Source organism: Dasypus novemcinctus, chromosome 21 (assembly GCF_030445035.2).
Source record: "Dasypus novemcinctus isolate mDasNov1 chromosome 21, mDasNov1.1.hap2, whole genome shotgun sequence".
NCBI classification, from domain to species: domain Eukaryota; kingdom Metazoa; phylum Chordata; class Mammalia; order Cingulata; family Dasypodidae; genus Dasypus; species Dasypus novemcinctus.
In genome coordinates this window covers 32963212-32989606 of record NC_080693.1, presented here as the reverse complement: position 1 = coordinate 32989606, position 26395 = coordinate 32963212, and the positions used below count along the sequence as shown (strand labels likewise).

Genomic DNA, 26395 nt, shown 5'->3' with positions numbered 1-26395 from the left:
GGAATGTGGAATAGTGCCATCCTGTGACCTGGTGCCTGAGGAAGAGTGTGATGTTAGATGCCCCAGCAGAGGCGCTGGCTACGACGTGGTAGGAGGTGGGGGGTGGTGCTGCAGCCGGGGATAAAAGAGCCTTGTTCTTGTGTGTCCCAATGCAGGTCAGAGGAGTCGTTCAAGCAGTACTTCAGTGAGATGCCCTGGCTCGCTGTCCCCTACACTGACGAGGCCCGGCGGTCACGCCTCAACCGGCTTTATGGCATCCAAGGTAGGCACCCCAGGCTCTGGCTCTGGACAGGCTCCCTGGAAACCTGCTCATCCGGGCTCACCGTGTCTTTGGCCTTCCTTTGAGAGGGAGAAGAGCATCTTTATTCCCATGCGTGGCCATGTTTCACGTCATCTTAGAAACTGCTTGTGGTGATTTTTTGGGTAGGTAACTTATACCTCAAAAAAGCTGTTGATAAGGTGGCTGCTTCCACCTGGCATTGCTGGGCAGGTGGCCCTCACGCCAAATGACTTGATGGGCATCTTAGGCCCACGTTCTCTCCAGAGCTTTTACTGTTAAACAGATCTGGGATCAGTCTTTGGTTCTATCACTCAGAGTCTGTGAGCCTCAGTTTCCTCATCTGCCTAATAAATCTCTGCCTGAAAGAATTGCTGAGAGCATTAATAGGTTAGTAACATAATAGTGAGGGCTGAGTGGGTAGTAGCTATTAGGTGAGAAAACTGGTTTCTTGAGCATGATGAAAACTAGGACTTGGAAAACTGCTCCTCGTGCACTGATTAGTGTGTCTTTCAGACATAATAACCATTAATGGGACAAATCATGTTTTTATTCTTTATGATATGAATACCTCTTCCTAGCTTTCTCCCAGTCAGGTCAGGTCTTTCTTGCTTTTTTTTTTTTTTTTTTGAAAATTTTAAATTTTTTATTTGTCTTTTTTTTTAAAAGATACATAGATCATAAAAAAATGTTACATTAAAAAATATAAGAGGTTCCCATATACTCCCCAATTCACCCCCCACTCCTCCCACATCAACAACCTCTTTCATCATTGTGGCACATTCATTTCATTTGGTGAATACATTTTGGAGCACTGCTGCATGGCATGGGTTAGAGTTTATGTTGTAGTATACACTCTCCCCCAGTCCATTCAGTGGGTTATGGCAGGATATATAATGTCCAGCATCTGTCCCTGCAATATCATTCAGGACAACTCCAAGTCCCGAAAATGCCCCCACATCATATCTCTTCTTCCTTTTCCCTGCCCTCAGCAACTCCTGTAGCCACTGTCTTCACATCAATGATAAATTTTTTTTCCATTGCTAGAGTCAATACCAGTTAAGTCCACTCTAATCCATATTTTATTCTTCCATCCTGTGGACCCTGGGTTGGTGATATCTATTCCACCTCTAAATTGAGGGGGTGCTTAGATCCCACATGGCTGATGGATGTGATTCTCCTGCTTGCAGTTGTAGGCACTCTCGGTTCCCTGGTGTGATGGTTGACCATCTTTCTTTTTGTTTTTTTTAGGAGGTACTGGGGATTGAACTTGGAACCTTGTCCGTGTGAAGCAGGCGCTCAACCATTGAGTTACACCAGCTCTGCCCAGTCAGGTTTTTTCCCCTAGTGAAAACTGGCCTGTGTAAGAGTTAAACTCAGATCCTCGCCAGTCCCAGATAGAAGGAACTAAGATCTGGGTTTACATTGCTCTGTGTGTTACAGGGAGTGAAAAAAAAGACAAACCATATTTACCCACAATTTCCACAAACGCTTTTGGGAGGGAACTCATCAGGTTCTGTAGCCTTTTTCTTCACTGTTGAGGGTAAATATATAGCTTTATTTGGAACTAAAGTTTCAAAAAAGTTAATGTTTAATTTGAACTCAGCACTTCTCCAGCCCAGTGTACCTGTGAATCACTAAAATGCAGGTTCAGATTCTGTAGGTCTGAGTGCGTCTCAGACCCTGCATTTCCGACAAGCTCCCAGGTGAGAGAGAGGCTGCTGCTTCCAGGGCCCCACTTTGAGTGGTAGTAGGTCTGTTAATAATGACATGACAGTGCTTATCAGACCAAAAGGAAAGGTTCCGAATTGGGTAATTTGAAGGAGGTGTCACTGGCTTATTTTCTCAAGCACTGTGCTTGCAGGGAGTCTTAACACGTGTGCCTTAGGGTATGGGCAGTATTTCTGGAGATAAGCATCAAAATGACCGGTAGTACTGAACAGAGGGTTGACTTGCCTCTTCACAGAGATAAGACTTCATGTCTCTTAGTTCACTTATTCACTCATTCAACAGGTATTTACCGAATAATGTGGAGTATTCACTATTGCATTCTCCTAGGCACAGGGGATACAGTCTTGAGTAAAAGCACCTATATACCCTGACCTGGGGCTTCTCATAATCCTAAAAGGGAGACTCACTTAACTTAGCCAGATAAACAAATAAATACAAGTTGCAGCGGATGAGTGTCTGCAGGAGATGTGTCTGCAAGAGCTGGATTTGGGGGGACCTATAATAGGGAGAGGCAGCCTAGTTGTGGGGAGCAAAGAAAGCTAAGAATGCCACGCTCAGACTGAGGTCTGGCAACTGAGGAGGAGTTGATTAAATAAGAGATGGGGAGGAAAGAGCACTCCTGGCGGGAACCGCGGCATTGCAGAGGCCCTGCCGATGAGTGCTGTGGGGAAGGAGGTGGGAGGGCACGGAGCAGACCTGGCCCCTGGGAGAACAAGGGTCTTCTTCCTTCAAGAGTACAACAAGGACAAGAAAGGGCTGGAGGATTTTCATTCTTTTTCTTGGTCCTTTTTGTGCTTTTTTAAAAAAATGCATGGGGTTATATCTTGTCCTTCCTGCCTATGGGATACAGGTTTGCACCCCAGAAGTGGCTCTGTTTATTTTTTGTTTTTTATTTTTTGAGGTACCGGGTCTGGGGATTAAACCCAGGACCTCGTATGTGGGAAGCCAGCGCTCAACCACTGAGCCCCATCAACTCCCCTGAGTTGGTTTTTTCATTTGTTTGCTGTTTGTTTTTAGGAGGCACCGGGAACCAAACCTGGGACCTCCCAAGTGGGAAGCAGGCGCTCAACCACTTGAGCCACATCCGCTCACCTCTGTTTCTCTCTTAGAGGATATGTGACAGTCTCATAGTAAGCGTGCATCAGAAAGAGGTTCTGCCCAGCAGGTGCACGTGTTCCGCAGCCTGTTTCTGGGTTGTGACGAGAGCCCTCTGCGGGGCTACAGGTGAGGCACTACCAGGCCGGGTAGGGCCGGGGTCTAGACAGCACAAGGTGTCTTTCTTCTGGTGTGTGAGGCCTTGCCAGTGAGTGCTGGGATGAGGCGGGCCCCGCTACGCACCGCGAAGGACCTTAGCCAGGTACTTAACCTCTCAAGGCTTCATTTCCTCAGAAAAATTGGGAAGTTTCAATTTCATAGGATGTTTGCAAGGATGAAGGGTTTGTATAGATGCAGTGCTTAACCCAAGTGCTTGACACATTGTATGCACTCAGAAAGTATGAGTTCATCGTTAGTGTTGATAGATTTCTTTATAGCCCTTGGCACACTTGATTTTACCCCAGTAATGTATTGCTTTATTTATTTTCTTCTGTCTTTCTCACTAGACTGTGAGCTCCTTTGGAGCTGGGGTCAAGTCACCCAGCACAGTGTTAGACAGAGAGTAAGCACTTAGTCACTATTCGTTGACTAAGTAACTTTAGAAAAATAGAAGGAAAAAAATATCATTTTCCTACCTAAAGAAGGATAAACTTTTGGGTGTCAAAAAAACTTAAAGGCAACCAGCAATATTAACAATATGCAAGGCCAAGAATAAATATCCTTTGTAGGAAAAGAGCTCTCCCCAGACATGGGTTAAAAAAGAGAGAGAGAAACACAATTTAGTAGAAAATATGTACAAGATATGAGCAGGCAATCACCAAAAAGCATATATTGTCAGTACGAAGAATATTCAACGTAATTTACCTTGTCGATTTATGGATAAAAACTCTGAAATTGATCTATCATATTTGCAAAGGCACCCCTCATCCCCAAATAGTAATACCCAGTGTGGGGAAGAAACCAGACTGTTAGTAAGAGTGTAAATCAGGACAACTTCCTGGAGCGCAGTTTGGCAGTATTGGAGGCCTTGAAAAATCTATAAAACTCTTAACTTAGAAATCCCACTTTTAGGAATTTATTCGCAGGAAGTTATCCAGTAGTGCCAAGCAAAAGCTGAGCTGCTTCTGAGCAGGTGGTGGGTTGATTTATTTATTTTAAAAATTTAATTCCAGATTACAGTTCTTTCTTTGCATTGGCAACTAGAAAACTCAGAGCTGAATTTTTAAGTACCTTTAGCAGTTTTGCAAAACTTACTCTTTCTGTGCATGACCTTGACCCCAGCTTCATTTTCTCTTTCTTCCTTGTTTTTCCTTAAGGGTGTTATTTTCATGTATTTTTTATTGAGTTTTATCACACATTTTTAAGCCGCCTCAAATCCTTTTTGGAAAGAAGTAGTTGGAGTGGATTTTAAATGCATAGGATTTGATTTCTGGAGCTTCAGTTAACCACTCAGTGCTCTGCGCCGGGCGCGGGGGGGGTGTGGGGAGGGGGGATGAGAGGTTAGAAGGGCAGTCCAATGTTGGCTTTGAGTGTGCATGATATTTACAGAGAGAAATGACTGAAGAGAGGAGTATGATGGCATCTTGAGGAACTAAAAAGTGTGGGTTAAGTAAACGTCATTTTGTGTGAGGCTGACCCTGGTTCCCTTTGGTTCCCGCAAGGGGAACCTGGAGCTGTGCTTGGCGAGGGGGCTCCTCCGTGTGGAGGCGTTTCCTTTTAGAGCACCACATTGTCAGGGGAGCAGGATCTTTTCCTCTCCAAGGCATAGAGTTGCCCATCTCGGGCGTGTGGGTCAGGATATGGTATTCTTGGTGGTCAGTGCTAAGATCCTGCAGCCACCTGAGAATAATAAATTACCACAGGACATTGTTTATAATGCAGGGCCAGTTTGGGGGTAGTGCCTGTGTCCCACTGCACTCTGTGAGCTGCTTCTGAGGCCCCTTGGGAGACAAAGAACAGCAAATCCCTTAAGGAAAGATCAGGAAAACGTCACGGGAGGGAAGCTGTTGAGCGCCTGCTTCCCACATGGGAGGTCCTGGGTTCGGTCCCCGGTGCCTCCTAAAGTAAAAAACAAACAAACAACAAGCAAACAAATGAAAAAACGAACTCAGAGGAGCCAGTGTGGCCCAGTGATTGAGCGCTGACTTCCCACATACGACGTCCTGGGTTCAATCCCCAGCCCAGGTACCTCAAAAAAAAAAAAAGATAATTAAAAAAGAAAAGAAAACTTCAAGGTTCAACACGGTCTTCGGACACCCACTGCTAAGGCTAGAAGATACCTTAGGTAGGGTACAAAAGTTAAATTGGAGGTTTTTTGTCTGCCTTTAGAGGGCATAGAGAAGATCTGCTTTCTGCTTCTCCAGTTGTAAACATGGAAATATTACAGACCTAGATGCTGCAGTTGTTAGGTGTGGCCCAGGCAGCTGGAGACTGGGTGACCACAACTGAGAGGGAGGAGAATTAAGAGTTTTCAGACGCGTTCATTTGGCGTAACCTCTTATGGCCCTGGCGTATGGGGACGGGAAGCATATACATGTGGTCCCCGACTTCAGGGAGCCTCAGTCGAGGCTCAGAAGGCTGATCAGAGTGCCCGTGTGCGGGAAGGCAGCAGCCAGGCAGGCAAGCCACACGAAAAGAATGGCATTCATCCGGGGCCCAGCCCGGGGCGCTCACTGGGGCCCGCCCTGCACCTGCCTGGCCTGCTCTTCCTCGCCTCCAGGTGTGATGGTGCACCCTCCCCCAACCTCTGTCCTCGTCTCTCTCGACTTGGGTACCCGGCTGGTGCTTCCTCATTCTCTTGTTCCCAACTTCTTCCTGGCACAGTGGGTTTTTTTGTTTCGGTTTTTTAAAGATTAATTTTATTTATTTCTCCCCCCACCCCATTGTCTGCTCTCTGTGTCCATTCGCTGTGTGTTCTTCTGTGTCCGCTTGTATTCTTGTCACGTGGGACCGGGAAACTGTCGCTTTTTTGTTGCGTCATCCTGCTGCATCAGCTCTTCATGTGTTCAGCGCCACTCCTGGGCTGGCTGCGTTTTTTTTTTCACAGGGCGGCTCTCCTTACGGGGTGCACTCCTTGTGTGTGGGGCTCCCCTACACGGGGGACACCCCTGCATCGCACGGCATTCCTTGCGTGCATCAGCACTGCGCATGGGCCAGGTCAGGAGGCCCTGGGTTTGAACCCTGGACCCTCCATGTGGTAGGCGGACGCTCTATCAGTTGAGCAACAACTGCTTCCCCTGGCACAGTGTTTTGAGCCAGCGTTTTGAGCTTAGCTGATCACTGACCTCTTGGACTAAGCCTCAGGACTCATTTTTGCCAGTTAGACTCACTTCTGCTAGACATTGCCTGCTAGCCTTGATTCCGGCCTCCAGCCCCTGTTAAACCAAAGAGATACTAAAGGTGAGACAAGAGTGCAAAAGAGCAACACAGGATCCATCTCAAGGCAGCATGCCATGCAGGGCCAGACAATCGCTGAGTTCAGAGGATACTCTGTTCCAGAGCTGTGGAACCAGGAAGGCTTCCTGGAGGAGGTGGCTCAGGAGTGGAGCCTTACAGAATGGGTGGGATTGGATAGAGGGATTGGGGCATTCTGGAGTGAAGGCCAGAGCAGGAATGCCCGTGGTATGCTATAGGGCAGAGCGGGCCATGAGGCTGATGATGCCGCAGCATAGAGGGCCTGGAGCACCGTGTTGAGGTCCTTGGACTTGACCCTTTAGGAGTTACCAAGGATTGAACCCAGGAACTCGTACGGGCAAAGCAGGCGCTCAGCCCACTGAGCTACGCCCACTCCCCTGAAAGCTGTGATTCAGGAATAATGGGAAATCAGTGCAGTTGTGACATTTAAGCTAGAGAAGAGAAACGCCAGAGGCGGGTTGTCCACTGATGTTTCTGGTGGGCCCACTGAGCACACACTGGCCAGGCCTCAGCCCCGGGCTCCGTGCTGGTCACGCCCTGCGGGAAGCGGGAGCCTGCGCCCTCAGCTCGCGGCCGTCGTTTGGGTGGCCTCGGCAGCCCAGCACCCATCCCCTGGCCTCTGTCCCCGCTCCCGCCTTGCAGGTCACTTACTGGGGCCCAGCCACACAGGGCCTTCGTACGACTCTGGCTTTTACCCTGAAATGGGACATCACTGATGGAGTCACGTGGTCTGATTTACGTTGAGGTGGCTGCTGTATTGTGAATGGACTGGGGTGCAGGGGTGGAAGCAGAGGGGCCAGTTAGGACGCTGTCGTGATAACCCATGGTAGGTGGTGGGGTGGTGAGAAGGGGTTGATTCTGGGGGTAGTTTGAAGGTAGACCTTAGGATTTGCAGAGACATTGGAGGTGCGTGTGGGGAAAAAAAGAAGAGTCAGGGGTGACTCCAAGTTTTTTTTGCCTAAGCACCTAGAAGGATGGAAAGCTGGGCTGATGAAGTGCGGGGTGGACAGCAGTTTACTTCGGGTGCCTAGCTGCGTGGACAGCAGTTTACTTCGGGTGCCTGGCTGCATGGACAGCAGTTTACTTCGGGTGCCTGGCTGCGTGGACAGCAGTTTACTTCGGGTGCCTGGCTGTGTGGACAGCAGTTTACTTCGGGTGCCTAGCTGCGTGGACAGCAGTTTACTTTGGGTGCCTGGCTGCGGCCGGGTCGGTGAGAACCAGCGGGTGCCCGGGGCCTCCGGGGCTCACCAGGACACGAGGGTGACGAGAGCTGGCGTTTGGCCTCCTCCCACTTTCTTTGTCTTGGGAGGGGAGTGGCGGGGGTCTAGGCCCCTGCACTCCCACCTCCCTCCAGACGCCCAGCGCTGTAGGCAGACTGGGGAATTTGCAGCCTTATAAATTGTTTAAAAGGCCTGTCTTAGGAAACCCTTTAGACATACTTGGCCAAAGGCAAATCCCATTAGCAATTGTCTCCCTAATCCTCGGCTGTCTGAGAACTCGGTGTTCTGTGCAGGGAGGCTTAGAGCCCCTTCTCGTTTAAGGGCCCTAGCTGGTTTCATTCCTCACCTCCCCGCCCCCAGCGTTTAGGGGGGTGACACGTAGGGCAAGGGGTCTGGAGCTGGGGAGGAAAGCTACTGGGGGCCGGGGGCTGGGCCGCTCAGGGGCAGCTTGCTCTTCTGAGCCACTTCTCTTCTGGTTTCTGGTTTCTCTTTTGTTCCTTCCTTATCCTTCTGCTTTTCTTCTCCCGGTTTTCCTTGCTTCCTCTCCCATTTTCCCCCCTTTCTCTGCTCTCTTTCCCTTACTTGACCTTCTTCCTTGTCCCTTCTAAGAACTGGGACAGAAGCTATTTATTATATAAAAACGAAACATTTGGAGATTGTATTTTTCAGTCTGTAGAGGGCAAGGGCCCGATTCTGGTGCTTTTGTGTAGAGCAGCCTCAGCATTGAGGGCCATGCAGGCCGCGGGGCTGGCCCTGCCCGCCGGGGCACCTCGGCCGGGGGCTCCGTGCGACCAGCTGAGCGGCGCTGGTGGGGTTTTGTTTGTGTTTCGTTTTGTTTCAAGAACATAAAAAAGAAAATCAGGACAGGACAGAAAATAATGAAGCAGGTATCCTTGTGGCCACCCCCCAGAGCTGACATTTTTACTTCAGGTTTTTTAAAACAAAAAAGAATGGGAGCATTGTAGACAAAGATGCGGTTCCTTTTACTCGCCTGCAGTGCCTTTCTCCTCCCCGCTTCCCAGGGGGACACGCTGCCATCAATTTAATGCATACCTCATATCTGGTTTTGTACTCTCACTGCGTGTATCTGTGAATCCATGAATAATACATGTAGTATAGCTATGTGTGTTTTTTAGACGCTGATGTGCTGTAATATTCTGCAACTTGTTTTTCCACTTAACGTTATGTTTTTGAGATTTATCCATGTTGCTATTTGTATCTAGTTCATTTCTTTCCAGTGCTGAGAAGTGTTTCATCGTGTGACCATGCCGGCTTTCCTGTCCCCACCGTTGTGGATCTTTAGGTGTTTCCATGCCTCCGTGTATGCGTCCTGCCACAGGCACCTGCCCGAGCAGGTCCAAGGAGGCCCAGCCCATCCCTTTGGCCTCTCTTGGGTTTCTCTGAGCTTCACCGCCCCAGCCAGCTGCCTTCTTCCCTCCTCTCAACAAGGGAATGTTTTGGGGAAGCGAGGAGGAGGAGGAGGGAAAGAAGAGGGATCCAGGGGAGCAGAACCTGGCAGCTGACTCGGCCAAGGTCATGGTTTGAATCTGTCCTTCCCACCCCGCCTCTACCGCTCTTCAGTTCTCACTCGATTTTATGTTAATAGACTTACTATAGCACCATTTCAGAAAATGCAAATATATATGTCACCCACATTCCTGCCTTACCCGCACAACTGTTTTCACTTTTCTGAGCGCCTTTTGGTCTCTGTGCACGCACCTGCATACTTTCACGTAGTTGTAATCGTCATCCACCTAATGCTGTGTCTTCTGCATCTTTCACTCGGCAGTCTATCCAGACCTCTCCCATGCTGCTGCAGTCTTCATAACGACCATTCACGAGTGCATGGTACCCTGCCCTGCCCATGCGCTAACCTGCCCCTCCTGTTCAAGGTCTGCATTTGCTCCCATTTCTCCTCCCAACCTCCAGCTTTCTCTGGGGTAGTTATTCCCAGTGCCTCCAGCTCATGCTCCAGATATACGCGGAGAAAGCTCTGCCCCGTGCCTTCTTCCTCTCCCAGGGCCTGCACAACTAGACTTGTCTGCCCCAGGGCCCCACCTCCTGCCAAACGCAGTGTGGGCAGCCTCAGCCTGCGTGTTTGGAGGATTTCAAATACTCCCCAGCGGGTCTGTCCCAGAGAGAGGAAGCTTGGAGCTGGCTTCTTAGGCTTTGGTCTTCCTTCTGGAGGTTTTGAGGGAGACGGTGAACGGGAATCTTGGGCATCGCTTGTGGCCCAGCCCAGCTCCCCGGGCAGGGACCAGGTGGAGCAGGGGCTGACGCTCTCCCTAGAATAGGAGCATGTGTTCCCAGCCCAGCGGTCAAGCTTGGGGAGGTACAAGGAAAAGATCACCAGCCCACGCTGCACAGACATCCCTCCTCGACCACAAGCCCGTGGCAGCTCTCGCTGCGACGCCAGCGTTGCCTCTGTGTTCTGTCTCTTCAGCTAACTTTTTCTAGTGCAAAGTGGGGGTTTCTGTTTATCTCACCAGAGCAAGGTACTTCTGCCTTTTGGCTTCTCAGGGTGGGAGTCTGACTGCTTATTTCCTTAACTGAGCTGCTCTCTGCTTATGCCCCTGAGTCACAGCCCTGCGGGCCTCTATGTGCCCTGGTGTCTTAGGCCCTGGGTCTGGTGTTCGAAGCACCGAATACAAGAGGGGACTTTGCTTTCGAGGAGCCAGGGGAGAGGGAGGGAAGACAGAGGCACCGAGGTGGGAACCGTCCCTTGGTGGAATCAGCTGAGGACGTGAGCAGCCAGCTGGAGGCTCCTGCGTCCTGGCCTATGTGAGTGTAGCCCCGAGAGAGGCCGCGGCCATGGTGACCAAGAAGGCCCCTGATATAAATTATGAAAGGATAGTGTCAAAATCTTACTACTAATTATAGTCCTTATCTTACATTTGGTGCACTTTTCCCCCTACCCACCCCACTATTATTTTTTAAATATACTTTTTACGACAGAAGTTGTAAACTTATAAAACAATCATGCACATGTGCAGAACTCCCAAATAACACTCCTCCATCAACACACCACACCGTGGCGGAACATTTGTTACAAGTAAGGTAATATCATCTGATTGTTACACACATCTGGCACACACTTTCCACACTGCCCCGTTATCCGCATAGCACACCCCTGGCATACGAGAATACCACACCGTCACTGCCAACCACAGTCCAGAGGTCACTCCAGCTGGATTTTTCCCATGCTTCTCCACACTCCCACCACCCCGCAGTAGTGATGCACATCTGCTTTAGCTCACAAAGGACACTCTTGCATCTGTACCTTCAATCACAAGTCTCATCTACCTCTTGGTTTACTGTGCTATTCAGTTCCTAGATTATTCTCTAGCATTCTGTCAATTGGCATTTACATCCCTAGACTACAGTTTTCAGCCACATCCCCATTTATAAACCAGTTGTTACTATGTGTTACCATCCACTCTATTCATTTCCCTTTTACAAGAAAGCTAATTAAAACTTCTACATATATTAAACATCAGTAGTCCGTCTTAGTCCTCCTCTTACCTACCTTAAGAATCTGCCACCTACCACTAGGGCTTGAAGATATTTTCCTACAATTTCTTCTAGAAGTTTTATGGTTCTTGCTTTTATTTTTAGGTTTTTGATCATTTTGAGTTAATTTTTGCATAAAGTGTGAGGTAGGAGTCCTCTTTCCTTCTTTTGGCTGTGGATATCCAGTTCTTTCAGCATCATTTGTTGAATGGACTGTTCTGCCCAAACACTGTGCATTTGACAGGCAAGTCAAAAATCACTTGTGAGAGTCTGTTTCTGAACCATAAATTTGGTTCCCTTGGTCTATGTGTCTGTCTTCATGCCAGTACCATGCTGTTTTTACCACTATAGCTAGGTAATATGATTTAAAGTCTGGAGATGAGGGTTTGCTTTTCCTTTTTAAGATGTTTCTGTCTATTCAAGACTCCTTACCCTTCCAAATAAATTTGATGATCATGTTTTCAATAAAAATTATGCTGGTGGGATTTTTATCAGGTTTGCATTGAATCTGTATATCAGTTTGGGTAGAATTGACATCTTTTTTTTTTTTTAAAGATTTATTTTTTATTTATTTTCTCCTTTCCCCTCCACCCCCCCACAGTTGTCTGCTCTGTGTCCATTCGCTGTGTGTTCTTCTGTGACCGCTTCTATCCTTATCAGCAGCACCGGGAATCTGTGTTTCTTTTTGTTGCGTCATCATGTGTCAGCTCTCCGTGTGTGTGGCACCATTCTTGGGCAGGCTGCATTTTCTTTCGTGCTGGGTGGCTTGCACTCCTTGCGTGTGGGGCTCCCCTACGCGGGGGACACCCCTGAGTGGCAGGGCACTCCTTGCGTGCATCAGCACTGCATATGGGCCAGCTCCAAACGGGTCATGGAGACCCGGGGTTTGAACCGCTGACCTCCCATGTGGTAGGAGGATGCCCTATCCACTGGGCCAAGTCCGCTTCCCAGAATTGGCATCTTAATGATATCTAGTCTTCCAATCCATGAGCATGGAATGCTCTTCTAGTTATTTAGACCTTTTTTGATTTTTTTTAACATTGAGTTGCAGTTTTCTGAATACAAGTACTTTACATCATTGGTTAAGTTTATTCTTATTTGAGTTTTATCTGTCATATTTTATTTTCAGCACTCTTTTGGCACTTTTAGTTACTTCTATTGATATAATCTTCATTTCTAGACTCTTCCAGGTCTCTCCTCTCTTTTTGTTTCAGACTCTAGCATAACCTTCAGTATTTCCTGAAAATCTGGTCTCTTGGTTAGAAATTCCCTCAGTTTCTGTTTATCGGTGAATATTCTAATCTTGCCCTCATTTTTGAAAGACAGTCTTGCTTGATATAAGATTCTTGGTTGGCAGTTTTTCCTTTGTAGTATCTTAAATATATCATACCACTGTTTTCTTGCCTCCATGGTTTCTGGTGAGAAATCAGCACTTAATCTTATTGGCTATCCCTTATATGTTATGCATTGCTCTTCTCTTGCTGCTCTCAGAATTCTCTCTTTGTCTTTGGCATTTGACATTCTGATTAGTATGTGTCTCAGAGTTTGTCTATTTGGATTTTTTCAGATGGGAGTATATCATGCTTCTTGGACATGGACAACTCAATAGAGTTGGGAAATTTTCTACCATTATTTCTTCAAATATTCCTGCTGCCCCTTTCCCTTCTCTTCTTCTGGGTCACATATCACATGTATGTTTGCATGTCTTCACTGTCATTTAGTTCCCTGAGACCTGCTTCAATTTTTTCCATTCTTTTATCTATTCTTTTGTATGTTCACTTTCAGAGGCCACTTCTTCAAGCTCACCAATTGTTTCTTCTCCTTCTGCAAATCTGTTATTATATGATTCCAATGTTTTTTAAAATTTCATTTATTGTAACTTTCATTCCCATAAGAGCTGCTATTTTTCTATGTATGTTTTCAAATTCTTCTTTGTGCTCGTCCAGTATCTTCTTAATATCTTTAATCTCTTTAGCCATCTCATTGAATTTATTAAGGGGATTTGTTTGAACATCTATGATTAGTTGTCTCAACTCCTTTATGTCATCTGGAGGCTTACCTTGTTCATTTAACTGGGCCATATCTTCCTGTTTCTTGGTGTGGATTATAATTTTTTGTTGGTGTCTTGGCATCTGGCTTACGTATTTATTTTGGGTGCAGTTTTTCTCTCTAGTTTAGGGCTTTCTTGCCCTTTCTCCCTTGCTGGTTGTGCAGTAGGAGCCACAGATATAGATGGTGCTGTAAGCTGTGGGGGCTCAAGCTTCCCTCATTGCCCCAGGGACCTTTGAGGCTTCTCTCAACTTTCTCCTTTGCCAGGGGTAGGGACAGAGTCACAGCTGTGTGGAATAATCCAAGTTGTGCAGGCCTAGACTGTAGTTGCCCAGAGAGACTGATGAAGCATCATGCCCACCTCTCCCCTGCCTGGGGCGGGGATGGAGCTGCAGATGTGGGCAGCATTCTATGCAGTGTGGGTCCAAGAGGACTGCAGTTGCTCCAGTAGACTTCCAATTATTCAGTCTGTGCCAGCCAAAGGTACCTGCATTTACCTGGATAGGCTGATACAGGGCCCACCAGCCTCCTCCCTGCCAGAGGCGGGGCTGAAGTCTAGACAGAGTCTAGGGCTGCAGGCCCATCTGGGTGAAAGAAACCAGTACTGTCACTGTGATTTTTGGTCAGGTGGGCTTCCCCTCATGCTGGGGGCAGAGTCAAAATGGTGGCCACCAGCCTCTTTCTGACTTGGGCAGATTCACACTCTCCCTGTTCCTAAAGTTATACCTTAGTCAGCCAAATCTATTGATCAGTAACTGAAGTTGGTGGCCAACTATCTCCTCCTCCCGTTTTAGGTAAATGGAGCTTCCATTTCCAGCCACAGAATAGCTCGAGGGGCAGCTTGCACTGCCAAGGTAGGATAATCGCCCACCTCTGCAGCGTGGCCTGTATTTTCCCAGAGAGGCTGGAGCAAGTCCCCTCAGCTTCCTCCCTGCTGGAGGTGGTACTGGGGCCTAGGCTAGAGCTGCAATCGCATCTGGTTGGAAAGAAGCTGGTCCCCACCAGCACTGGGATTTTCAGTCCGCCCCACTTCTCTCATGCCAGGCATGGAGTTAAGATGGTGGCTCCCAACCTCTTTCTGACTTGGACAGGCTCAAACTTTAGCTGTTCTCAGGATTATGCTTTAGCCGGCTGAAGTAGGTGCCTAGCTGTCTCTTCCTCTCTGGCTTTTGGGAAGTGGAGTTTTCAATTCCAGCCACTGAACAGCTCCTGGGGCAGTTTGCGCCTCAAGTGGATGATGGGCACTGGCCTCTGGGGTGTGCAGCACTCTGTTTACAAGTCTTCTCTGCAGATGGGCAGTTTCTTCCTGCCATTCCTTCAAGGATGTTGCAGGTTGCTTTTCTGGTATCCTGGAGCCCTCAAACCAGGTGCTTCAGCTAGCTCCAGAGAGCTCTGGGTGTTTGCTTAACTGCCTTGTAGCAGGAGCTGACTCTAGGAGCTCCTTAGTCCACTGCCATCTTGCTGGTTGTCGAGCTGCATTTCTTTTGCATTTTACTTTTCTTCCCTTCTCTGGACTGCATGCCCGCTTGTCTTCCACATCCCGCTCGGCCTCCGGAGTCCCGGCTGCACGCAGGCCTGCTGCTTACACCTAATCCGAGCAGCGGGAGAGCTCTGCTTTAACTTAACGGTCGTAATCGCCCAGTTCCAGAAACACACCAACTATCTGATTAAAGTACTCTGCCAAAACCCTTTCCAGACTGGGGAGCAGCAGGGTGGGGGACACCCTCTAACTGGCTGGCCCCGTGGTGGGCCCCCAGCCCCAGCCTCCCTCAGGCTGCCGACTGAAGTCTAGCTCCAGATCCTCGGGGATGGGAACACACCTGATGTGGGCCCCGGACCTCCGGGATAAAACGCAGCTGTTAGAACAGGCTGGAAACGCCGGGGTCTCCTGTGATCTCGGCACATAACTTCTCAGGGGTCCCTGAGTACAGCACCAATCACATCTCAAAAGCCCCCTGGGTATATCGGCAGTGTGTGCGTAGCAGGTGGGAATGGCAGTCCTCGGGAGCCCATCTCTCTGGACCTGTTCCCTAACATGTCAGGCCACTTCTTCTAATAGGTGGGAACATACTGGATTACTTTATTCCTTTTGAAGACAGGTCCACGACCACCATGCCCGCTGTGCCCACTGCCACAGCAGGTTACAGAACACCAGAATCCAAGTTCTTATACCTCGACATCCCCCCACCGCCCCCACGGAGAAATAAAATGTCAGTGGAGCAAATTACCAACTGAGCGATTTAGCAATCTATAAATATTAAATTGCTCTGGCTTTCATTGGCCCATATAAAATTCAAGCTCTGGTCAGTTCCAGGAGGAGCAGCATCTGGAAGGGGCTTGGCTTGGGGGCTGGGGGAGGGGACCAGCTGCTTGCCAGGGAACAAGTGTCCCCAAAGGCAGGACCCAAAGGCAGGCTGGGGCTGGTGGGCGGGGCTCTGGCTGGAGGGGGCGCAGATGGCAGGGGTGGAGAATAGCTGACGAGACTATAATCCAAGGTGGGGTTTGCTCTGATTTTTCATTTGCAACTCCGGGGGTGTGGCTCGCTGGGTGCCTTATATTGAATTTCTTGGGATGCTGGGGGTGGGGAGGAGTTCACTACCCACCTCAGAGGGCTATTAGAACCTCCCCAGGCAGCAGGGCTGGGACTGAGGAGTGAGGGTGGGGGCTGCAAAAAGGCCCGTGTGGCTCCCCCTGCTGGCGGCCGGCTGTCCTCTCCCTGCTGCAGCCCCAGCGCAGGGCTCCTCCCCGTCCAGGACCCCAGTTGCTCCTCGTGGGCCCTTGTGCCTGTGTGAGGGGTTTGTGCTGGCCTGTGTGTCTGTGCCTCTTTAGATCCGCTGCCTTAGGTGTGAGACGCCCTACAGATGGGGCGGGTTCCCTTTTCCTTGGGGATCTCTTCAGGATGCCTGATAATAGCCATAGCCAGTGTTGATTGAGTGCTTCTCTGAGCCAAGACCTGGTGCTAAGTTTTTTAAATGCCTGATCCTGTTTGCTCTTTATATAGCAGACTCAGGTAAGGACTCCAAAACATTTACCAGTTTGCAGCTGAGAATACTGAGGCCCAAGCAGGTGACGTGCTGTTCAGTGGCCGAGCCTGGACGCCTGCCCGTGACACCGCATCATGTGCTGGCTCCATGCCCGTCTGGAGGTGGGGCCTGCCCTCCGCGGGCTGCTCCCCAGCGCTCTCCCTCTCTTGCAGGCATCCCCACCCTCATCGTGCTGGACCCGCAGGGGGAGGTGATCACGCGGCAGGGGCGGGTGGAAGTGCTCAACGACGAGGACTGCAGGGAGTTCCCGTGGCACCCCAAGCCCGTGCTGGAGCTCTCCGACTCCAACGCCGTGCAGCTCAACGAGGGCCCCTGCCTCGTCCTTTTTGTGGGTAGGACGCTCAGAGGGGCCCCGGGGGGCGGGTGGGACAGACCTCACTTGGGAGGTGTCTGTCCCTACAGCTGCTTTCTGTCACTAACAGTGTGGAGCCAGTCCTTTGTCTCTCCCCAGCAGCCTTGCTTTTGACCCCAATGATTTATTCATGGTGCCCCCACGGGAGGTGTCCTGGGAGCTGCACTGCGCGCACTTTCTTCCTTCCCCAACTGCCAGCTGGGAAGAAGAGGTCAGGCCAGGGGGATGCCCGCAGCCCCCTTGTTGGGGGTGGGGAGGCTGGTCCCCCATGCGCTCCCCCAGGCTGCTCTGCTGGTCTTCTGAGCTGCCACATGCTGCTCCAGGGGCTTCCCCGGCTCATCCTTCCTTTGTGCCAAGCACACCTCTTCATCCATCCTGCCTCACCCACTCTGGTGCGGCGTGAGTGGCTGTGCCCAGCCTTGGCACGAGGACACAGGAACATCCATTCTAGGCTCCCTGCAGCCTAGTGGGATGGCCCGGGCTCCTTTTGCAAAGTGAGCACCTGCTGGCCCAGGGTCACCTCACCCTCTGCTTTGGGACTTGCTGGGCTGCTTCACCTCAAAATGATTTTGGGTACTAGGATCATCACTGAGATGATGACATGCCTGCTCCACTGTAGGGGCCCGGGGCAGGTAGGCACAGCATCCTACCCCCGTTCTCTGGAAGTCTGGTTTGGGGGTCCTTCAGGTGCCAACATGTAGACCCAAGGGAGTTCCCAGGCAAACTGTTCTGTGCTCGGGGACGAAGGCCCCTGGGGAGTGGTGGCCTTGGGGAGCTGCAGGGTTCACACACCCACATCCTGGGGCCTGTGGGAAACAATTCTGAAACCAGGGCCGACCACGAACCTCACTGGCCATCTGCAGGTGTGGAAATGGGGGCCCAGAGAGGTGAAGCGAGTTGCCGAGCATCACAAAGCTGGTTAGGGAGAACCAGGACACTAACGCCCTACAGAGTGTCTCCACACCCCATAGGCCTCTCGGGCGGTTTGACATTTTGGGGTGAAATTCCTCTGCTGGAACCTGCCCTCTCCTCCGTTTGGCCATGTGGGGATGTTGCTTTTGCTGGCAGTTACACTTCTCCCTTGGAGTGGGCCCTGGGACCCAGGTGTGGCTGCTCCGGTGCTGCTGTTCACTAGAGGCAAGAGATTCTGAGCAGAGGGCTCGGGGGAGCCTGGCCGGGCGTCCTCTCCTGCCATCTGCCCAGCCCATCCCAAGCAGGTCTGGCTGCCAGTTGGCATCCCAGCAGCCTTGGTGCCTCCCCACGGCCGGGCACGGTCCTGACTGCCTCACCTTCAGCTCTGCCATTGGCCTTAGAAAGTCTGTGGTCCAAGGTCATGGCTTCCCTTTCTGTATCGAGAGAAAAACCGAGAACCTCGGGTTTGTAAATTCAGTGAAAAGGAACCTCGGTGCCACTCGGCGAGCGAGCTGTTCTTGGCGACCTGGTGCAGGGGCGCTGTGGAGCACGCCCTGCTAGCACGCGTGTGGACCCGCCTTGGTGTGCCACCCTCTTGGGCCAGTGGCCTCCAGCGAAGCTCTTTTCCCTGCCGGGCGGCTCAGACCCACTTTTCCACAGCCCAGCGCTCTTTGAAAAGCCCAGGTTTCTTCATGTCTTTTTCCCTTTCTCTCCCATCACAGATTCCGAAGATGATGGGGAGTCCGAGGCAGCCAAGCAGCTGATCCAGCCCATAGCTGAGAAAATCATCGCCAAGTACAAAGCCAAAGAGGAGGAGGCCCCGCTGCTGTTCTTCGTGGCGGGGGAGGTGAGTGGTGCGGGAGGGTCGGGAGTGAGAGACACTGCCCTCAGGGATGCCCAGAGGTCTTGGGGTCCAGGTTGACTGTGCTTCTGGGGGAGCCACAGGCCATTGTCACTCGAACAGGTGTGTCATTCATCTCATTGTGGAAAACCATTCCCCGCCCTGCTTTCTTCTCAATTCTCATCCAGCAGCCTTGGGACACCTTCCCAGACCAGAGCCCTCCCTGGCAAGCTTCCCACCCACACTGGCCCTCATTGCTTTGGGGAGCGTGGCAGCCAAAAGATTGTAATCAACACTTACAATCTTGGTGCTGGGTCAGAACCAGCCCTTGACGTCTTACAAAATGTCTGCTTGGTTAGTCGCGCTGCACCTGCCTGCGCAGTGGTTTTGGACCGACACGGGGACCCTGGCTGGAGGCTGGGGCTCGGACCTGCAGTTACCCAGCCGGCCCGCGAGACCGCTGAGGTTGGAAATGGCTGACATTCCCTAGCCTTTGCACCCAGCGCCTGTCCCGTGGGGCCTGCAGCTGCACTGGACGCCTCGGGGACTCTTCCTGGCCTGGTGGGGCAGCCACCTGGGGAAGGTGCCTGGCTCCCCGGATGTGGCACAGCCTTCATCTGGGAGACAGCGAATCTGCAAAATGGCCGCGGCTCGCGCAGCCTCGACACCTCGTTCCCCACCCCCAGGGTCATCCTCCACGCATGCTCCACTGCTGCCCCCACCCGCCAGGCGCCCCTCCCTCAGCCTGAGGGACAAGCACACTTTCGGAAGCCGCCCTGCCCTCCTGCCACTCGCCTTGACCTCCAGTTGCTCTGAGCCCTGTGCTTTTATTCCACGCTGTGCTTGGCTCCCAGGAGAGGCATGGGGAAGACCAGGCAGCGCCACGGACACCCTGAATCACCCATTCATCACTTCAATAGGCGCCCCTCGCGAAGCCCTGCTGGGCCCCTCGCAGGCAGCTGAAGTCGCCCTGCAGCCCTGGGGTTGAGGGGAACAGAGCAGGTTCACAAGGCCCTGCCTCGGGGCCGCAGCAGCCCACTTCACACAAAGCACAAACGGAGGCCGCTCTGAATGAATTAAACTCTAACCTCTTTAGACCAGCTCAGAGAAAAGATGGGTGCAGAACAGAAGGGGCTGGGCTTGGGGGGTGGGGTGGCGAGAGACTGGAGAGCTCAGTGACCGCTTTACAATTGTGGCTGAAAAGGGGCCTTTGTGGGTTTGCTGTGTGCCGGGCACCGTGCCCAGCGCTTCACCTGCAGCAGCTCGTGTGATCCTCCTGTCTCCAGGCCGCGGACTTAATCCTGCGTCGGTTTCACAGTGAGGAAAGTGAGGCTCAGGCTGGGCTGGAAGTGCTGGCTGGCTTGTTTGCACCTCAGACAGCCCCAAGTGTGGGGAGCAGCCTGAAATCTGTCTTACGGGGGAGACCTAGACTCAGGAGTGACTTGCTGGAGTCACACAGTACGTAGGCGGCAGAGAGGCCTGAGTGGGAATCAGTGTGTCTCCAGAAGCAGTGCTCCTCCTCCTCTGTCCGTGTGCTCAGGCTCTGAGGGGTGAGGCGCTGGCAAAGGAGGAAGGTACCTGGGCCGGGAGGTCATACAAGGGCAGCTGGACAGCAGAGCCCATGTCACCCCGTGTGCCAGGCCCCACCTGGCTGCCCCGTTCTTGCTGTCTGCCTCACCTGAGCTCCTGGCCTTGGCAGCTTTCTGGGTCATGTTCCCTGTCCTCGTGCCCGGAAGCAAGGCCACTTGGAAGGGGGGGCACAGGGAGCTGGAGCATCAGGCACTGACGCAGTCTCTCTGAGCCCAGGAGCCTGATCCCGCACATCCGGGGCTGGGGGGCCCCTTATTTCTCTCTGGATCTCATGTCGTCTGGCAGGCAGGAGTTGTCCATTCTAAGCTGAACAGGCGTTAAAATTCCAAGGCCTTCAGAGACATTAAAATTCCCCCTCCTGTGGTTTGCGTAAGGGGGGAAGGGAGGTGCCGCGTAGTGCTTGGCTGGCAGGGCCCTCCTAGTGGGAATTAGATATGCTGTATTTGTCCAGGTTTCTCCCCTCTATTTATCAGGAGTTTTTATTAACCCATATGGAGGGCCTGAACTGGGTGTACAGTGCCAGAGATGTTGAATCACCCAGCATCGCTGGGAATTACATGCTGTTTCCAGAAAGAGAGGTCAAAAAAAAAAAATCACCAAAGACCTTCCTAAAGATTTGCCCTTTGAGAAAGGAATGTTTTTGTCCCAGAAACTGATGAGCTATAACTTTCATCTTTCATGCCTCCTGCCATTTAAGGCAAAGAATACCACCAAGTCCTTTCCCTGCAGGGCAGCTCGGGGTTTTTCGTTCAGTTTAGAATGTGGGTTTTCTAGAGAGCCATCTGTAGGTGGGGTGTAGAGGCCGTTTGCCACCATCTTCCTCCTGGTCCTTTCTCGTCTTTGGATTTCAGAGTTTACGTTTTTATTTGAATAAAGTGACATCTGATACTTGGGGAGTTCACCTGGACAGCTGCTGAGGAAGTATGACCCAGTGTCAGCTTCCTTCCCAGATAAATGCAGTCAACCAGTTTGGGGAGCACTGATTTCTAAAATGGCCAGCTGTGAGACTCCCATCCTCCCGGAAACCACAGGGAGCTGCTTCTATTTAAAAACATTTCAGAGCTAGCCAGATTGGACACAGATAATCCACAGTGGGGCTGCACAAAACAAGCAATCAAAGGACATCAGCTTGTTTTAAAGCAAGCCAGGCCGAGTACACATTAAAGTGGGTTTCAGGCCAATAGAGAAAGAGGACTTGCCTGGTGGTTGGGGTGACACAGAGAGAGAATTTTACCAACTAGCTTCCCTGCTCCCCGGGGCAGGGCAGGGTCCACTGCTCCCTCCTCCTGAAGGGGGGCTTGTTCCTCAGGATGCCATCGGGGGGATCTGGGCACATGGGGATTCTGTCTCCTCTGCCTCTAAAACTTACACCTTTTCTCCCTCTTTGGGTGATTTCCAGGATGACATGACCGACTCCCTGCGAGATTACACCAACCTGCCCGAGGCTGCCCCTTTGCTCACCATTCTGGACATGTCCGCCCGAGCCAAGTACGTGATGGACGTGGAGGAGATCACGCCCGCCATCGTGGAGGCCTTCGTGAATGACTTCCTAGCAGAAAAGCTCAAACCAGAGCCCATCTAGGGGCTCCAGCCTCACGAAACGTTATTTAAAACTCAGTCTTCTCCTCCTCCCCTTCCTTCTCTCTGCCCTTGGCACTTTAACGTGTCCTGCATCACACAACCCAAGTCTCCAACCTCTCTGTGGTGCCTTGTTTTCTGCGTAACTCCTCCGCTAGCACCCTGGGGTGCACATCCTTGCAGCAGCAGAGAACCTGCCATGTTTGGAGACGCTGCTTGGGATCCACAAAGAGGCATAACGTGGCCAGAACTGGGACTGCATCGCTCTGCATAGTTCTTGGGAAATATTTTCCAGGGTGTTCTTCTCCAGAGTAAGCACCGAGGGACAGTGGGGTCGGTTCTGGTCCTGACTTGTGTAAGCACACACACAGCCAGGCCAGCCAGGAGGGAGCAGTCCGTTGATCCACGTCCCTTAGGTGGAGCCGGCACAGGGCCACATTCCTTGTAGGCCTCAGCTTAGAGCTGTTGGTGAGAACCTCATTTTCTAAGTGGCATAATCTTTCTTGGTCTGAGGTTGAAAACGGCAGCTTGTCGGTGGGCTCTTGGGCAGGGGATCTCCAGATCTAAAAGGAAGCCTGTGTTTTTCTTCCAGTGAGAAAAAAAGAGTAGCTAAGGGAATAAACCATGTAGTAATTGCTTACTTCGACTGAACTACCATGTGCTGAGAGCTTCTCATTCCTTTCTTCTACTTCCTTCTTCCCTTGATCTCGACTTTCACCAAGTTTCTGTCTTCTCATATGAACAGCCCCTCTTCTCTTGAATTTTGTTAATGACCGATCTCCCTGAGACATCTTCCCAAGTTCTTGGAGGAGCACCGCCTCGCCAGCACAGACATGTGTCTTGGCACAGCTCTGTGCCCAGGGGTCTCAAGAGCTTCGCCAGGTGCCCACACCCACCTTTAGTGGCTCCTTCTATCCCCTTTTCTTTCTAAAGCAGAACTGAAAAACCAGAAATGGCTAGATGCCTGGATTTTCCCTAAGAACCTGCATAAGGAGCTTTGTCCTGGGTCGGCAGTGAGGGCAGAGGATGTGCCTTGGATCCCCTTTGCTATGACCAGGTAGCTCAAGCCCTTATTTGGGCTGAAAATTGACCACAAAGAGGAAAACAAAAAGAACTATGTTCTTAGGATTCAGATGGCGGCTTTGGCCTGGGTCGCCACAGGGTTCTAGCCTACACTAATCAGGGGTCAGCAATCCCTTGGCTCCACTTCCAGCACTCGCTAACCAAGACCACTTATTTGAGAAGCCCAATGCCCCACTCCAAGAAGCTGCTGACACTTGTTCCTTCCTGAATTGGGTTGTTTGTAGTTCAGAGGTGCAAGAGTAGTTGGTTAAACTTTCATTTGATGGTCCCAGCCTGAAACGCTAGTAAGAAATAAAGCAGGCCTCTCTGGACACTATCAGCCACTTGGCCTTTCCTGTCCTTAATAATAAAAATCAGTTGTTAGCTTCATTTTTACTTTTGGTGCTGGGCTTGATTGGGAGGTGGGGGTGGAATGTAGTAATTCTCTTGACTCTCACTGGCTACTATGTTCCAGAATTTTTGAGATCCCTCAAACCTAACACGGCCATTGTCAAATCCTGGTTTCTGTTATTAACATGCCAGAGGCACATCCCTCTTGGAGCTCTGGCCGCCCTCTCTGTTTTGATTTGGCCCTTGATGGCGGGTGAATTCTCATAGTGGACACCCTGGCTCATTCCCTCCCTGCAGGGGAGCCACGGGCCCAGAAGCCTGAGGTAGCTGGCTGGGGAAACAGGCGGAATCACACAAGGTTCTCCCTGTGAAGATTGGAGTAATGATTGAGATCCTCACGCCAAGCTCTCTCCTAGGGCTTAGGGGCTGCTCTGCCAGTGTCGCCCTTGGTGGGTGGGTGAGGGCACAAGGTGAGGTCAGTCTCCTACTCCCATCGAAACCCTACATCTTAATTACCTTTGAGTAAAGGCAGTGCCTCATGGCACCTACTTATCTGCTGGGGCAGAAGGAATAAGTCCAGTGAGGAGTCCTGCAGGTCGTTCCTGGCAGGAAAATTAGGTCAACTGTGATACTTTCACGGCCTGTCTGGGACTGGCTCTTAACTACTTGCCACTAATGTCAGCTGGCTCCTTGCCACCAGAGTTCCCCTTTTAGAGTAGACATGTAGTGTTAGAATCAGTGGGGAAGGGTTGCTAAAAAGGTTCTTTAGGCTTATATAGTGGCTACTTTGGGGGAAAACTCTGGGGGAGGAGCACTTCACCAGAGCTAGATAAAAAAAATTCCTTTCTTGATATTGAGAGATCTTGAAAGTTGCTTATCCAAACAAAGTGGGTGGCAGGAGTAATTCCCACTAAGCAGCTCCAAAAGACCTTAAAATCCTTGTCACTAATTGGAAGCAGGTTAACACACCAGCTGTGACACAGTCAAGGGCTTCCGCCATCAGCCAGGGAAACCGTGCCCTGCAGGTTGAGGCAGGAAGGTGGCTATAAAAATTCCACCCAGGGTTCCCAGATTTGTGTCTATCACAGTGACTTCCAGGTCTGATTCTACCCATTTTCACAAGAGAGAGATGTTTGAATTGTCCCAACAATAAAGATCTGCTGAAGAAAAGGGTGTGTATTTGGGGTCCATGTGTACAGTGGGCAGATGTAGATGCAGGACAAGTGCAAACCAGCTGCTTTTCCAGAAGTCACGTGACTTCCAGCTCTGTTGCTCTGTGTTTCTCTCCCCGTGTATCCTTGAAGACAGTGGCTCTCACCCGGGCCAGTACTGCTTTCTAGCATCTGCCAAGCTACGAGTGGCAATTCTCGGTTTTCAGCCAGTCTTTGTTTTGTTCCCATTGCCTAATTAAAGAAGGGAAAAAGCTGTTCTCCCTTCCTGCTGCTTTGTTCCAAGGCAGCAAATGAGTCTGCAATGATATAAAGATACAGCAGGATATGGCCCAGGAACAGGTCCGCTGGACTTAGGGAGTTGGTGTACTCTAGCTTAGGGAGACAGACACGGCTGTGTGCGCTGGCCCTTAGCGAGGGTCTGATCGCCCATCGGGTCATGCAGGTGTGGGCATGTACAGGTGGTCACGGTGTCATTTCCCCTGGCCAGCCTGGGCTGGCTCATGCCCTTCTAGGTCTGGAACTCCATTGTGGGGAGGCAGAGGTTCAGGGGCGCCCCCTGCAGCCTCTCCCTGGCTTGCCTCATGGACCCAGGACTGACCTGGAGGACCTGAGCTCGAGTCATTCGAGTTTACTCTGAAATGGTTGTACTGAAGTGACTGCTTCGCCTGCATCCCTTAGTGTTGATACTAACAGGGAAGAGAATATACCCTGCTCTCTTCCAAGCAGGCTGCTTAAGGGAAAACCCTTTGGTGACACTGGCTGCTGTCAGTTGGCATTATTTTTAGTGCTAATGTCTGAGTATGTGTGAAGGGTATTTGTCCAGAAAACAAGGTGTATGTAGGAAAATTTTATATTGGGTCTGCTTTATGGGTCTTCTGGCTAGGCTTTCTCCTAAGGGGGGAAATATGACATAAGGATATTTTAGAAACAACTTCTCTGTGAAATCATGAAGATAGCATGAAAGCCTGCTTCCATTTTTCAAGGCTATAAGTGTGGCCCACCCCCTTGATGTTTCGGAATGCCTCCCAAGTCAAGAAATGTTTTAATAGATTTGGGTAGTACTTGTTCTGCAGGATTGTTGATTTCCTTTAAATAATGTTCTAACTCATGGAAATGTGCAGCCCAAGATGGGTGGAGATGGCCTCAAGTCTGGATTCCTGGCTGCTCACATAAATAAGCCACCACACAGAACATAATTAGGACACGGGAGAAAACATAATCTTGGGACCTGAGGCCAAAAAAGTAAATTTCCTGTGGACATCAGAGGAGATGGAAATGCCCAACCAATCACGAGCCACCGAGCAGCCTGCAGTCAGCCCGTGCCTCCTGCCAATCATGGAGGAGCAAAGAAGGCTGGAAGGCCAGGCCCTGCTGCTGCCGTCACCTCCTCCTTCTCCCCCTTTGTTCCCTTCCTGCTCTTAGAGACAGCAGCAGCCTTGGTTGACGGCCTACGCCAACTTCGAAGCATCAGTTGAAAAACCAAGTTGCCCTTCCCTACAAAACATTTGGGAAGTCCCGGTACTGGGCATGATGAGCTCTTAGCTCACACCTCAATACCAGCATCCCAAGGCCTTCAGTGAGAACTTGAGTCACTGTCACTGCCGAATGTGACATGGTTCCCTTTCCAGGTGGCTACACAAGTTTTTTTTTTTTTTAAGTGAGCCCAAACCAGGCCTGTTCTTGCAGGAGGACGAAGCCACTTGGCCCAGAGCTGGGCCCAAGGCGCAGCAACACAGCTCGCGGTTTCTAGCCCAACCCTGGAACCTGTGGATGAGGTGCTGTTCCCGGGGCCTTTGTGTGGTGGAATGGTGAAAGTGGAGCCAACTGCAGCGCAGCCTGGAAGGTGGTGGCAACTGGTGTGCTATTAACCCTAGAGCAAGTGGTCCCCGATGAAACGGAGGACAACCTGTCCCCAGGTCTCTTTATCCTCAAGGCCCTAATGCCAGGATTCTGACCAAGAGCAACCAGCTGTAGCAGGGGAGAATGGTTGCTGCTTCCTCCCTGCCCTGAAGCGCTGTGCACCGGGTTCCTAGGTGAGTATCAGGTGCTTCAGGACCTCAGTATTTCCCCACAAAATATTTCCAAGGCTCCATGCCAAGGGAAAGCGGTGCCAGCTTTTCCTCCTGCTGCCACCTCTCATTTCTGTCCACTTCCCAGTGCATTAATCAACTTCAGATTTTCTTGCCAAGACAATGTT

The 26395-nt window shown here is 50.9% G+C and overlaps 1 protein-coding gene across 1 annotated transcript in view; it reads left to right on the top strand.

The window, feature by feature from the left end:
• The window catches only part of NXN (nucleoredoxin), a 168384-nt gene extending 144188 nt beyond the window's left edge, over positions 1-24196 (top strand). Inside the window, exons 5-8 of the mRNA XM_004483797.5 lie at positions 156-262; positions 16493-16672; positions 18327-18451; positions 21435-24196. Of these exons, the coding sequence (XP_004483854.1) occupies positions 156-262; positions 16493-16672; positions 18327-18451; positions 21435-21617 (595 nt within the window). The 3' untranslated portion in view covers positions 21618-24196. The remainder of the gene's footprint in view (positions 1-155; positions 263-16492; positions 16673-18326; positions 18452-21434) is intronic.
• The last annotated feature ends 2199 nt before the right edge of the window (positions 24197-26395 follow it).